This window comes from Dipodomys spectabilis, unplaced genomic scaffold (genome assembly GCF_019054845.1).
Source record: "Dipodomys spectabilis isolate Male_0828 unplaced genomic scaffold, ASM1905484v1 ptg000030l, whole genome shotgun sequence".
Lineage (NCBI taxonomy): Eukaryota > Metazoa > Chordata > Mammalia > Rodentia > Heteromyidae > Dipodomys > Dipodomys spectabilis.
In genome coordinates, this window is record NW_024870707.1 from 5704126 (window position 1) to 5720033 (window position 15908).

General features: G+C 40.9%; 2 protein-coding genes and 1 pseudogene across 2 annotated transcripts; all 3 read left to right on the plus strand.

Annotated features, from left to right (window-relative positions):
- Positions 1-2033: 2033 nt before the first annotated feature.
- On the plus strand, positions 2034-2969 carry LOC122105306 (olfactory receptor 9Q1-like). Its single transcript, XM_042676504.1, is given in 1 exon segment — positions 2034-2969. A coding segment is annotated over 1 exon segment (936 nt).
- Positions 2970-3086: 117 nt separating this feature from the next.
- LOC122104801 lies at positions 3087-9132 on the plus strand (annotated as a pseudogene).
- Positions 9133-9985: 853 nt separating this feature from the next.
- LOC122105267 (olfactory receptor 9Q2) lies at positions 9986-10930 on the plus strand. The gene has a single exon (XM_042676430.1). The coding sequence runs from the start codon at positions 9986-9988 to the stop codon at positions 10928-10930; it is 945 nt and encodes a 314-aa protein (XP_042532364.1).
- Positions 10931-15908: the final 4978 nt, after the last annotated feature.

Sequence of the window (15908 nt, forward strand, 5' to 3'; positions counted from 1 at the left end):
TTTTAGATCTAGCTTCTGCATATTAGAGAAACATGTGCCATTTGTCTCCCTGAGCTTCTCTTACCTCACTTAGTATAATTTGTTCTAGGTCCATCCATTTCCCTGCAAGTGACATAATCTTATTCTTTCTAGTAGATGAGTAAAATTCCATGTGTGTAGGTACTGCATTGTTTTGATCCATTCATCTGTTGTAGGACATTTGAGCTGTTTCCTTGACTTGACTCTTGTGAATAGTGCAGCAATGAACATAGATGTGCAAGTGTCTTTGCTGTACTTGGGAGGCTTCTTTAAGCAGAGGAAGAGAAATGACCTTTTAGAGACTAAGAGAAATAGTGGACTAAGAGGGAAGTAAGACCCACTAGGTAATGCTGAAGTGGGACACAGGGGGTGACCCAGCTTCTTTGATTCATACACAATGCAGGTCATGAGATTCACTTGACTTTATCATTATCCCCAGTAGGTTGGTACAACATTAGTCTTGCTGCCAAAATATTTTGCTTTGAAGATGATCAGACTTCTGTATCCTGTGACTTTGCCAAAGGACATTCTTTTGGCTTACATTTCTCCATTAGCCTTCAGATGCTAATAGATAGCAGTGTTGGCTTTCATTTTGTTGACATACTGGTGAGCACTCCCTGAGAAGGGGCTATTGGAAGAGCCATGGGATGTGCATGAAAACTGGTCACAAGGTAAGCAGAGCTTCTTGGTCTGGCTTTGTTCTTAATGATAGTCCCACCATTTACCTGATGGGCCATCTTGGTCTTGAAGCTGTGTCATGACTCAGTTTCTTCATTTGTAGAAGATGGAAGAGAAAAGCTTCTTCCTCATAAATTGAGGATTAGATGAGTAAAAAAGAAATAAAAAGGTTGATCACATCAGCTTGTGGTTAAGTAAGCGCATTGACAGATAGGTCGAGGATAGACATACAAGGCTTAGAGCCCTCATGGTTTATTTACTTTTTTTTTGGGGGGGGAGAGGTCAATTTTAGTGAGCTTTTATACTTTAGATGTTTTCTACTTTCAAAAACAGAAATAGTCACTTTAGTATGTTCATAGTACTGTTCTCTGTACAAGGTGCTTTATACCTCACTTGATAACTTGATAAGTCTATCCTATAAAACATATGAAGTCCTTACTATGTGCTGAGCCCCAAGGACAAGAAAGATTTCTCATCAAAAGTATGATCTGAGCTGAGTGTCTGAAGTCAATGTAAGAGCTGGGAAGGAACTTGGGGACTGGCAGGATAAGGGCTTTGAACAGAAAGGGTGTTCTGCCAAAAGTACAGCGCTATGAGAGAACCAGAGAAGCTGCCAATAACCCACGATGGCTGGAGAAATTGTCAGAGAGAGAGAGAGCTTTGACTGTAGATGTGAAGGTTGGGAGGGAAGGGGCTGGAGGAAGGAAGCACAGAGACATAATAGAGGCATTAACACCCTATCCGAATCTAAGTAACATACTCTTCACCATGGGGGCACCACACTGGTTTTGTTTTTACTTTTGTTTTTACATAAGGAGTAAGATGTGAGCAACCTCAAATATTAGAAATACCAGTTTTATTGGTCTTTCAAGTAAAGTAATAAGAATTTCCCCGAAGGCGGGGAAAATAGTTCCTTGGGTGTTTCTTTAAGCCTTAGAAGAGAGACAAAGAGGACTAGGGCTGTTGGTCTTGGGAGAAAAAAAAAAAAAAAAAAGGGAGAGCACAAAGATGGCGAACCATCTGGAAATGGGAAATTAGGTATCAGTTCCCAATGGAGCCACAAGGAGGCTCTGGCTCCCAGTGATGAGCTGAGGTGAAGGCTTCCTACAGAGGTGTCAGAATGCGCATTCTTATTCTTAGACCTATCTTGAGATGATTCTGTGTGTCTCAGAGAACTTCCTTGAAGGGAGGGAAGATCCACAGCCATCTGCGCGGTCCTGTGCGCTCCCATGTATTTTGTCTACATGGTAAAGGCCCAGTGCTTGTAAGCAAAGCCTCAGCTTCCCGGGGATGATGTTTCCCATGTCGTTCCTTCTCAGGTGGAGCATGCTGGCTTCATGGCCCAGGCAAACCTCACCTTCGTGACCGAATTCCTCCTGATCGCCTTCACTGAGCATCCCGAACGGGCACTCCCTCTCTTCCTCCTGTTCTTGTTTATCTATCTCACCACTCTGTTGGGGAACTTGGGGATGATCGCTGTGATCCGTGCGGATCGCCGTCTGCACACCCCGATGTACTTTCTCCTGAGTCACCTCTCGTTCATGGACATCTGCTACTCGTCTGTCACCGTGCCTCAGACCATGGCTGTGCTGCTGCAGCACGGGGCCGCCTTATCCTACGCCCGCTGCGCTGCTCAGTTCTTCCTCTTCACCTTCTTTGGCTCCATCGACTGCTACCTCTTGGCCCTGATGGCTTATGACCGCTATGTGGCTGTGTGCCAACCCCTGCTCTACGTCAGCATCATGACCCAGGGGACTCGATTGGGGTTCGTGGCCGGGGCTTACCTTGCGGGGCTCTCCAGTGCCTCTGTGCGCACGATCTCAGCGTTCACGCTCTCCTTCTGCGGAAGCAACGAGATCGACTTCATTTTCTGTGACCTCCCGCCTCTGCTAAAGCTGACCTGCGGGGACAGCTACACCCAGGAAGTGGTGATCATCGTCTTCGCCATCTTTGTCATCCCCGCCTGAATGGTGGTGATCTTGGTGTCTTACCTGTTCATCGTTGTAGCCATTATGAAGATTCCTTCCGTGGGAGGCCGGGCCAAGACCTTCTCTACCTGCGCCTCGCACCTCACCGCGGTGTCCCTCTTCTTTGGTACCCTCATCTTCATGTACCTCAGAGATAACTCGGGCCAGTCCTCAGAAAAGGATCGGGTGGTGTCGGTATTCTATACGACCGTGATCCCCATGTTGAACCCCCTCATCTATAGTCTGAGGAACAAGGAAGTGAAAGACGCTCTCAGGAAAATGCTTAATAGAGCCAGACTCTCCTAACCACTTCCCATCAGGAAACATCCGGAGAATCACCCACTCTTTGTTAGTCCCCAAAGTGTGGGTCCTCACGGCTTAATAGTTATTCAATATGAGGTTGAATGTTCCAATAAACACAGCATGGGATGCGATCCTGAAGAAGGAAATGAAGGAAAAAACCCAGAAGAGATTGGAGTCAGAGCTGCCACTCCCAGAACACAAAAGGTTCTGGCACTTAATCTTGTGCAGTACAGATGTGGCTTGCCTGACCAGTCTGTGGTTATAGAACAAGTTTTTATTTTCGCAAGATACTCCATGAAAATTTTCACCATATAAAAATATTGCAGATAATGTAAAATAAACACCTTGTACTAAGTTCTTAGGTTGGGTAATTGGTCATATTTTCACTTACTATTTACTTCATGACACATATAATCTGCCTGTGAATTTATCCCTCTATCAATTTATTCCATCCATCAACCCAGTTTATATTTTGATTATTCTTAATGCTTGTTATAGATGTTAGCATTAACTTCTATGTACTTCAGAATTAGGCCATCAGTTAGGATTTAATATTTAGATTTAAAAAAAAATTTTTACCTTATTTTTGAGATAGTTGTAGGGCTTGAACTCAGGCCTGGGCACTGTCTATTAGCTTTTACACTCAACGTTAGCACTCTACCACTTGAGCCACAGCTCCATTTATAGCTTTTTGCTGGTTAATTGGAGATAAGAGTCTCAGGGCTTTCTTGTTCAGGCTGACTTTGGCTCACTATCCTTAGATATCAGCCTTTTGAGTTGCTAGGATTACAGGGGTGAGCTACTAGTATTCAGCACAAATTACCCTTATTATTGCAATCTGATGGCCCAGTGGATGACACTGACTCTTTTGAAACATTCTTCAGATTCTGGTATTGATTTCTGTAGATGCATTACATAAATTGCTTAACATCATCTGCAATCACATGCCTGTCCATTGCTTTCCCCTCTAGAAATACAGCCTCTGTCTCAGCGGCTCCTGTTTCCTTTGTCACATTGCATGCTCGAGAATCCACATGGTTGAAGACTTTCCAGTCTCACTGCCCATAATGCCCATCCATTTTCACTGTGTTCTTTGAAGCTTTTGTGCCTGAGGCAGAGTATTGCTACATTTTGTGGTGGGGTGGCAGGAAGGTAATCCTGACTGTCCTGAGTCCCTAAACACTGCAATATCTTATCCTCCTGCAGTATATTGACTCTTGCATCATTGTTTCTCAAACCACAGGTCCCTTACTTCCAAGACATTGGAAAAGAACAGTTCCAGCCTACTCATCTTTCTTTTCTTGGATTCTTATTCTGAAAGGCAAGCTCCTTTTCTCCTAGCCTCTGGAATAGCAAATAGACAAAGAACCATTGAGAGGAAATATTAACGTTGGGATGGGTCCTTCCAAAGCAGATCTAGAGGGACTAGGTGATCCTCAGCCTTAGAGGTGGGTGTTCCTTGAGACCAGTACAGATCAACTCACAGTCTTATCCCAGTTCAACCTGCTACGGTGGCTGCATGTGAGTAGGGTGGAGAGCTGAGTCTACCTCATCACCAGAAGCTGTGCTTGACACTTGGAGAAGGAGCAAGGGACTTCATAAGTATGCTAAGAATTTCCCGTCACAATCTGCTTACCATACAACTTAGGTGTCCTGTCCAACCCAAGTCTTTTTCAAAAGGAGAATACAGACATTACAGAAGACAGAATACAAGGAGAATGCAGACATTATGGAATTTGGAGATATTCATGTGGAAAGTTTTCAGTGTGACTGGGACTTGGAGTTTGGAGTATGCATTCTGGGGCTGGGCTTCTGGATTCTAACTTTAACTTGGTCTCTTACTGTAGCAGCATTGGGATTCCAGTTAAACTCCATGCCTACACTTTCTAATGGCTTTTAAGAGAGGAATAATGATAGTACTTGAGTCATGAATAGGACTGTTGCATGGATTAAATGAGCTAATACAACTAATCAATCAGTCCATGCATTCATCCATCAGATACATTCTTAGCCTTTATCTTAGAACAGTGAACTGACACATAAATAGTAAGCAGCTAAACAATCTTTGCTGTTAGTCTGTTTATTTCCCTACCAACGTTTGTCTCCGGAAAAAATGTCTTAATGAAAAGTATCTAAAACTCTTTTATAGGCTCTAACAGAAAACATAAAAACATGATCAATACCCCTCTGAAACTGAACACAGGCTGGCTAACGTATCCTCATTGCCATGTTTGCAGACCAATAACCATTCTTTTTAAATTTACAAATAGTCTTATTTTATTTCTTTCTCTTATGGTAAAGATATTCAGTGTCATTCCAAACAAAACTACACACACTAAGAATATAGGAGATTACTTGTAAGATTTATTATATTAGTTAGCTGCAGTTAATGGAGACTACATATAACAAATAGGACCTAAAAACCAGCCTATCAATATTTTTTCTATAACATTAATTGAAATTGATTTCAAGTCAGTAAAATAACGAAAATGGAGATAAAGTATCCTAAAATCATGTATAAGAGCCATGGAATGAGACAGAGAGAAATCTTTTAAAATGTAGTATAAATATTTGCCATGTAAAAGAAATCACTCCCAACATTAAACTTGCATCCACCCAAGAACGTTGTTATAAAACATGTAGGAGAAACACTGTTTCAGTGATACTTAAAACTCACCATATTATGCAAACAATAATTTTAGAAAAAATATAAAAATGAAGATATAAGCATATAAAGTATGAAATTAAAAAACACATATACCCTGACATAAATAGACATAATAAAAAAGATAGTAGAACACATAATGTAGGAGAATAGATCCCAAAATATTCTCTGACATGAACTTTTCTCATTACAAATGTAGTAAGACCCAAATTAAGAAGTAACTAAGTGGTAACTTTTCCATATCATTTAAATATAGAAAAGGATAAAATATATAATAGCAAAATGGAATAATTTTGAAACTTGCAAATTAGTCCTGACTAATAACCATTATATTTTAAGCATTTAAAATTAAATTGACACATGATAACTGTACATATTTGTGGGGTATGATTTGATCTACATGTTCATTTGGAGAAAGTGAATCAACCTCATTAGATAGCATAAATTTATTTCATCCAATTAAATACCTCTTGAAACCAGAAAATGGCTTCAAAAACTGATTTCACCTGATGACTTGAGTGGTAGATGGAATGAATATTATTTTGTGTACTAGATCTTCAAGGACCCCGTTATGGGACCCACTTCATGACTCAAAGGAAAGTCTTTCTTAAAGGCCAAGGTGGTGTCCTCTCTAGTACCTAAGAGATCCATCTAGAACTCCCAGCCAATTCCCTTACCAGTAGAAACAACTGCTTTTGGGGGAAGCAATCTCACAGAGAGGAGCCAGATCCTGAGATGAGTCATCAGGAGATGCTGTATATGAGAATAATGACTTTTTAAGCACTTGAATAATTTCTGAGCCTGTGTAGAGTCATACTGCCTCAGGAGCATCCGTCTCTAAGAACTCTGATTCTGTAGGATTCTAATGTATATGAGAGTTTATGATTCCTTTTGGGAAATGGAGGGTTAGCTAAAATTGTTGAGGTTTCTTAACCATAGGACTTTATACATCTTATGAGGTGTGGTTACTTAACAGAATTTCCATGTGAGAAGTACGCACGAAGAGGTCCCCAAACTATGAGAGCAGTAACCCTGTTTTCCTACCTCAGTCACCTGGGGAAGAGCAAGAACACCCTGTCAGCAGTTTTTAAACCTTGATGCACATTGTAATCATCTCAGGAGTGAAATTATCCTTGTGTCTGGCTCCAACTCTCAGACATTCCGATTTAATTGTTAAGAGGTACAGTCTGGATCTTGGGATTTTAACAGCAACTTGGGGAGTTCTTCTGTGAGTGAAGTTTAAGCACCACAGCCCCGGAGTTCACTCGTGTCTGTGTATTTTCTGGAGTAAGTTTGGTGAAGTTTCGGTCATTGGTTTGTCACCCATGAACTTTCATGGCATACTCTGTATCTACCTCTTTAAATGATTTATATGACAGGAAACCTAAACTCACCTTGACTGTGTCAATTCAATGAGGAAGGAAGATAATCACATTTTTTTGAAATATACATATATGTGTGTTTATTATTTCTCTTTTGTTTATAGCACCACAAATAGAGGGTGAAGCAGGGATACAGCTCCTAAGAGTGCTTCTTTAGTGTATCTAAATATCAATGTTGAAGATTTACTGTGTGGGGATTTTCTGGGATGACTATGAATGAATTGTTGTTTGCTATGAATGGAGCTGCATCAGAATCCTATGGAGGGGCTGGGTAGGCTAACATCACATATTTTCCAGTCATGGGTAATTCTCAATCACACTGAGGCTTGAGAACCACTGGGGTCACCTTGAAGAATTTTGTTGAAGGTTGAAGTCTGTTCATATCTCACTCACATCTATCTCTCCCAGCTTTCACTTAAGGACTCTTGATACCATGCTTGGCTTCTGCGAAATAGTGAGCTTTCAAAGTCACCAATTCCAGTATGCTTTCGTGACGGAAGGAAAAATTTGTGCTTATAAAACTTCCCCTTCTAGCTGGGGAGGGTGGCATTGTGTAAAACCCGTGATGAAATTCCTGAGTGAGATCTAAGGAACCTTCAAAGAAAGACATTCCTTTTGGTACAAAGCAGGAAGAGCACAAGTCTAGGAACCATTTCCATCACAGCCTCCCAAAGGACAGGGATTTGGGAGTTTGAAATTAAAGAGAAACCTTCGAAGTTATTAGACACCTGGTTAGGAAGTCACGAAATCAACTGTCCCCTGGAGAGTTACCTCAGGAACCAATTAGGGTGCCACACTGGAGAAGGGAGTACAGGAGCATCGGTGACAGGGTCTAGGGTTGGATCAGAAGCTTAGGGAAGAAACTGGTCCCCAGCCTTGCTGTCTTGGGATGAGTCTAGAAAAATAACACAAGGAGTTTAGTGTTGGGGATGCTTTGCTTTGTTAAGAATAATAGGACAGTGAGAGACTTGCAGGTGCAAGAGTAGACTGGAAAGGAACTGGAAAGTCAACCCATCTTAACAAGGTTGCTCTGATTATGATTCCATGCAATGTGCTGTTGTTTATTGACAGGGAGACAGATAAGGTAATTAAGAGGAAATGTGACTTGTTCAGGGTCACACGTATGCTGTGGGTGAACTAAAGCCATGTCACTAGACTGGCAGGTCACAGATAAAAACAAAATTATCGAACAAAGGAAGAAGGCACTCACAAAGTGGAATTCAGGTAAGGAGGGCTCATGCTCAGCTCATGGCTTATAGTTCTCATCATGTTGTTGATGTTATAATCTATAATGGGTCAGCTCAGCATTTCATCACACATTCAAACATGGTAGAGACCTTCCTACCACCTTGTTCTAGAATTCTATCAGCACCCAGCCCACGAACCTAGATTTCTCAGGCAAGCACAAGACGAAGAACGAATTCTGCTCCACTGTACTTTCAAACTCGGATGCCGACTCTTTTCTGGTTACTACAGTGAAAGGAGTTGTGTGCAGCAAAGTCTCTCATGACCACCTAGGTGAAGTGGTGTGGCAGTCCTATGCCACCACTGGCACAAGCACCAGAGGATCCTAGAATCAGTGAGAACGCAGATCGGTCCGAGAAACTGCAACCCCCAGAAGGACACTGGCACTGTCAGGCTTAAATGTACAAGTTCTCTGTATACGCCCTTAGGGGGGCCAGCCTGGTGACGGGGTGCAGGCTGTGCATAGTCCGCACAGGGACATCAAGGCTCTGAAGAAGTTCAACAAGAAAGAAGAAGCTGGGCAAGAAGCTGGCCAAGAAATATGAGGCTTTCTGGCTTCCACATCTCTTGATCAAGCAGAGCCTGAGTAAGGCCAGCGAGTTCCCTTTCCTGCTAATACACGAAGAAAATACAGTGGCTGAGGTAGATGAGGTAAAGCCCACAATCAAGTTCTAGATGAAGAATCAAGCCAGATTAAGAACATTTTGTTGGCTGTTGTTGGTGTGTTGGTCCGGTGAAGTTGACGGACAATGAACTTAGGTATAACATCCACCTGACTGTCCATTTCCTGATGTCATTGCTCAAGAAGAACTGGCAGAAAGTCAGAGCTTTGGACATCAAAAAGCACCATGGACCAATTCCAGCACCTGTGTGAAGTCATATGCTAATAACGCCACCAAAAAATAAATTAGGATGCTTGTTGTTGTGACACAATTGCTTTTATGAGGGGCTTTGAGAAAAACCAAACAATGTTCAGGGATATTTGCCAAGTCTAAGGGAGCTTACCCTTATTCTTTTGGTTCCAAGGTTGATGTTAGTAGGTATATACACATATACATTTACACAGAATCTTAAGAGGCCAGCCCACTTTAATTAGGGTAACTGCTGTTTGTTAAACATTCAAATTATTAGACTGAGAATAGAAATCTTTCTATAAGCAGATCCCAGTGCTGACTGATAATGGGCATTTTTGGATTCACATTCCTTTGTCCTTAGAATATAAAATTTCTTCTTTAAAGCATTCACTTAAAAATCTGAATAGTCACCATACCTATATCAGGGTGCATTTAGCTTTCCAATGAGCTTTGGCAACTGTTTTAATATACATTATCTTGTAAATAGGGCAGATATTATTGTTTCTTTTGGCAGAGGAAGAAAGGTTAAATGCCTTGCACAAAATCAGCTAATTGGGGTGCCTTGTAAATACAAGCTCTGATTTGCAGGCCAGGGAATCACTTGCTCTTTATTCCTATTGTAATAGAAACCTTCACTATTTTTTTCCTCTAAATTAAATGTTCGGCTATAGTGATATATATATATATATATATATATATATATATATATATATATATATATATATTTGTCTGACTTCCTTGGAGTGTAAAGTTGGTTGAAGTTGAGTGACTATAGGTCAAGCACTCAGTGCATGCTTCCTCCCTGAAATAGCTTGAACTCTTAGGGTGTTTTTCTCATCTTGTCCTAGCCCTTGCAGGTGAAGAGCTTGATGGATGGCTGCAAAGAACTATACTTTAGTGACTGAGTTCTTCATGACCGCATTCACTGACCATCCTGAGTGGAGGCTTCCTCTATTCCTGATATTTCTGAGTTTCTATCTCACCACTGTGCTGGGAAATACGGGGATGATGATCTTGATCCGCAAAGATCGCCACCTCCACACCCCGATGTACTTCTTCCTCAGTCACCTTTCCTTCGTGGATGTGTGCTACTCCTCTGTCATTGTCCCTCAGATGCTGGCTGTGTTGTGGGAACGAGGCTCAATCATCTCCTTAATTCGCTGCGCGGCTCAGTTCTTCCTCTTCACCTTCTTTGCTTCCATCGACTGCTACCTCTTGGCCATCATGGCCTATGACCGCTATGTGGCCGTGTGCCAACCCTTACTGTACGTCACCATCATGACCGAGAAGGCTCGTTCGGGTTTAGTAGCTGCAGCTTATGTTGCTGGCTTTTCTAGTGCCTTTATTCGAACAGTCACAGCCTTCACGCTCTCCTTCTGTGGTAACAATGAGATCAACTTCATTTTCTGCGACCTCCCTCCTCTGTTAAAACTCACCTGTGGTGACAGCTACACCCAGGAAGTGGTGATCATTGTCTTCGCCATTTTTGTCATGCCTGCTTGCACCCTGGTGATCGTGGTATCCTATCTGTTCATCGTCATTGCGGTCATGAAGATCCGCTCTGCTGGAGGCCGGGCCAAGACCTTCTCCACCTGCGCCTCCCACCTCACGGCCGTCACTCTCTTCTTTGGCACGCTCATCTTCATGTATCTGAGAGATAATTCAGGCCAGTCCTCAGAGGGAGACCGAGTGGTATCTGTGCTCTACACAGTGGTGACCCCAATGCTGAACCCATTCATCTATAGCCTGAGGAATAAGGAGGTAAAGGAGGCCGTTAGGAAATCCCTGAGCAGATTAAAAGTTTCAGGGAGGCTCTAGATGCACCCCTGTAAGATATGTCATTATATAGTTTCTCCATCCTTGGTGCTTTTTTTTTTTCTCTCTCTCTCTCCAATATTCTTGGGAAGGCTTTCTTACACTTACTGAAAGGTCAGCCCAAACTTCCCACTCCACTTTCTGACTCCATGCAAAAGTGACATGTGTCAATATTTGACATATTAGATGGCTGGTGTTTGGCTATGGCCTGGTTCTCAGAACTGGGAAGTAGATGTTATAAGAGGGCACATTTTAAGCCGGGTGTTGATGGCTCACGCCTGGGGTCCTAGCTACTCAGGAAGCTGAGATCTGAGGAACAAAGTTCAAAGCCAGCCTGGCCAGGAAACTCCGTGAGACTCTGATCTCCAAATAATCACCAGAAAACTGAAAGTGGAGCTCTGGCTCAAGTGGTAGAGTGCTCGCCTAAAGCTGAAGAACTGAGGGACAGCGCCCAGGCCCAAAGTTCAAGCCCCACAACAGAAAAAAAGAGGACACATTTACTTTTTCTTTTTTTCATGCCCAGTGCCTAGCTAAGGAGTTAGCACATAAAATGTATGCAGTAGGTACTTGACTGATCCATGATTCCCAGGTTTCATGGTTACTTTTGGATTTCCAGCTTCTTCAGTTCTTAGTAGGCTGACTGCCAAATGGGCTTATATACTTTATAGGATTGTATTTTTGAGGATCCATGCATGAATGGGCAGAGACCATGTCGGTCTTTTTCACTAATATCTGCTGGACCATTAACTTCTCTGGGGGCAAGGAAGTACTTGAGAAATGCAAAAATAGTTGAAAAAATTCACAAAGCCATCTCTAAACACATGTGATGTTTTGATTCCAAGAGATTTTTTTTCAGAGATTTTTATAAAGTCCCATCGTGTATCTCAAAAAATTGCCTTCTTATGGTTTCTGTAGTTTTTAAGTCATAGTAGCAGAATTATAATAACATATTAACACACAGCAACTAATATTTTAAGGCATAATTATCTTCTAGGATTTATACTAAGTTTGCCATAGAAATTCTATTTAACTTGTAGGGTATCCCCAGAAGGCAATTTCTACTATTATCTTGGCTTTCTAGGTGGATGAGGCATTTAAGATTTAGAGAGGTTTTCCAAGGTCAGGAGGCAAGCGATAGAATGGGGCTTCTACTCAGTCAGAGTCTGACCCCTCCATTACCATTCCTTCTGCTTCTACCGGTGATCTACTGCTTACTCTACATCCTTCAACCTGGAATTTATTGGTATTGTACTTTTTACTTTCATCGGGACAAGGAAAGGTAAAAGACCAGTCCATGGGTTAGAAGGCAATCAACAGTATCCATTTTATAGCTCCTAAGTGCTAGTATTTTGTAATATGACTCTCTGTGTTTCTCTCTCTCCCCCTCTCCCTCTCCCCTTCCTTCTCCTTTTCTCTCTTCTTACGGTCCCTGCCCCTTCATAGATAGCTCCACAGCTCAAACTCTAAGCTACTCCACAGTTCTGCCAGAGAAGCTGTACTCTTGGATTCTTTGTGTGGAGCATTCATGATGAAAGATTCCTTGTCAAATTGTGCTTTGCCTCTCCTCACTCTGCTCCACCCTGGCCCTCCCCTCTCCTCCTCCTCTCCCTCTCCCTCTCTCTCTTTCTCTGTAGATGTTCATGAGATCATGTAGATGAAAGTGAAATGTATGAATTAAGCAACTGCTTCCAGACTCCAAGAACTTTCATATGAAGGACATATACCAAGTATTTTAGAACAGAATGGAAGGAAAATAATTGCACTAATGGTCCAGAGATTGGAGACCACACATTAGATTTTGCTCATGTCTTGGCATAAATCACCTAAAAAACTTCTGGGTGGGGTGAAGCCCCTTTCAAGAGTACATTTCAAACACAGGCTGCCTGTTTTCCTTCTTCTGTAACAATTAGTATATGTGTAGGAGAGTTCTAGCAGAGGATCACAATAGCTCAATAGCTATGTACATATGACCTTATAAAATGATGCTAATCAAAATGATCTACAAGATATGGAAAAAAGAGGTTTAAAATTTTTTTGTTAGGGTACTGGATGCAGTTATCCTTTTTGCTTTCTTTGTTTTCCCTCCTGTTTTCACTGCTTATAATTTCGGTTTCCTTTGTACTGTATATAAGTTTATCTGATTTGTGGATGGGAAAGGGAGTCACAGAAATGGTGAGACAAAGGAAAACCGGTGAACCAATGCTACAACGAGCCTCACAAGACACTATGCTGGAAATGAATTTCACAACTTGTGGGGGAGGGGAGTTGGGAGGGAGTGATAACAGGAGAAAACAAGGGAGGGGTAGCAATGTTGGACACGAACTGTATTCATTTCTTTACTCATGTAACTGTAACTCCTCTGTACATCACCTTGACAATACAAATACATTAAAAAATAAAAAGTATATTTCCAAAAAGTACCATTTTCAAGTAGTTGCTGCAGGCAATTCCTCCCTGAACACATCAGCTTCTGCAGTAGGTGGTAAATGTATTTGGGCACCAATGTAGCCATGTTTTTCTCCTTTTCCCCCTTAGCTGCATGGTTTAAGGTCGGTTACTACCTTTCAACCTCCTTCTCATCTGTGAAATAATATTTACTGAGCCATACTGTGGACCAGGCTTTACATGCATTTTTACAACTGGGTCACAGAGAGAACGAGGAGGTATTTAGAAATGTCTATCACCATGACTATGTGCATGATGGTTGTAAGCAGAGGGACCACAGCGGATCTGTGGCCTCTTTGCTTTTGGACAGAGGCAGTCTCTCCTAGGTTCAGATTAGATTAAGCTACTTCCAGACATAGAACATTCACTAATAATTAAAAAATATAACTCTTAAGCTAATGCACTCTTGCCATCTTCAAGCACTCTGCTAAAAGCTTCACATGAATCATTTATTTCAGTTCTCTTAACAAGTATAATAATTATTGACTCCAAGGAACTTCAAAACTGCAACAATCCAACACCCAGAAAAGGTACATGACTTGTTCAAATAGTGAAGCAAGAAATTAGCAGACAAGGAATGTTCCAATCTCAGGTCGCTCATAATACAAAGTCTTTCCTCTTAACCTGTGATCCCTTCCCTTTTCTTTCTCCAAAGCCCCACACTTTTGACAATTTTCTTGTGAGGTATCTGAGTTTCAGCTGCATTCTTGGTTCCAAGGTTTGATTAATATGGGCTGACTACATGCAAAGTTTATGGACCTTACATTGGTTCTTGTATATGTCAGTAAGCAAGAACTTGGGGAATGTTCAACTCTCTTAAAAGTGCAGGATTGGCTCAGATAAACTATTCCCTTCCAAAGCCCTTCCAGAATGCCTCTGGGATCAGAGTTTCTTCTGGTAAATAGCTTATCAGTGTCCTGTCACCAGGTAAATATCAATCTGGCCTACAAGTCTTCTTTTGTAATTTTAAGTCATCCCTTAAGGAATTTGAGATTAACTATTATTTATAACTATTTATTAGCATTTAAAATGTTGAATTGTACATAAGTATACATTAGCATTTAAAATATTGAGTTGTATGTATGTAATTATTTTTGTTCTATTTACCTACTTACCTGTCACCATCATCATCATCTTATTATTATTCAAAGATAAGCCTGAAATCTTTTATTTTTCCCAAAACTTAAAAAAAAAGGCTTAGCTGGGCACTACTGGCTCATACCTGTAATCCTAGCTATTCAGGAGACTGAGATCTGAGGATTGTGTTTTGAAGCCAGCTGGTCAGAAAAATGTATCTCCAATAAACCACTAAGAAAAAGCTGGAAGTGGTACTGTATCTAAAATGGTAGAGCATTAGCCTTGAGCACAAAGAGGACAGCACCCAGGCCCTAAGTTCAAGTCTGAAGACTGGCAAAAAAGAGGCTTTATTGATATTTAGTTGACACGTGATGAACTAAGCATAGTCAAAGTGCGCAATTTAGGTTCTGGCATACATATACTTATGAAACTATATAACTCTCAATAGTGCATACATCTATAACTCCTGAAAGCTTCCTTATATTCTTCTATACTTTCTCTCATATACTCTTTCCACCAACTCCCCACATACACGAAGGAATTGCTGATATGCTTTTGTATTGCATATATTAATTTAAATTGTTTAGAATTTCATAAAAATTTTATATGAATGAAATAATGTGCTTTTTCAGAACATAATTATTTTATGAATCATTAACATTATCACATATATCAATAATTCAATTCTTATTGCTGAATGTTATTACACTGTACGCATATACCATGTTTGTTTATTCATGAATCTGTTTTCTGAGCCATTTGGGTTATTTCTAGTTTGGGCTATTATAAATAAAGCTATAATGAACATTTCTGGAAGGATTTTGAAAAGATTCAAACTTTCAATGCTCTTGGGTCAAGGGTACTCTTGGTATCAAAAGATAGGTTAGGTGTTCGACATTTAAAGAAATGCCAGAGCTGGGTTTTTTTTCCCCAAAGTAAATATATCACTTAGCATCCTCCCCAACAATGCTAGCAGCATACAACAATTCCTCACACTCAGCCTGGCTAGACTTTGCTTTTTAGATTGTAGTAAGAACAGATAACATGACATGTACTGTTAGTCCTTCTTAGGGGCATGCTACATGTTGTTAACTATAAGGAAAAACATCGAATGACAGAACTCTGCTCTAGAGTTACTCATCTTGCATAATCAAAACTTCACATACGTTGAGCAACAATTCTGTGTGTTCTATCTCACAGTAACCACCACTCTACTTGATTTGATTCTGTAAGTTTACCTATTTTAGATACTTTATATAAGTGAAATCTACAGTTTTTGTCTTTCTGTGGCTGGCTTATTTCACTTAGTATGATTTTCTTTAGGTTCATGCATACTGTTGCATACCGAAGGATTTTCTTCTTCTTTTTTTTAAATATGAGGTTGATTCTGTGGCATATACAACAGATCTTACTCATTTCGTCTGTTCATTCTTCTACCTCTCCCCCCACTGCAAGTACC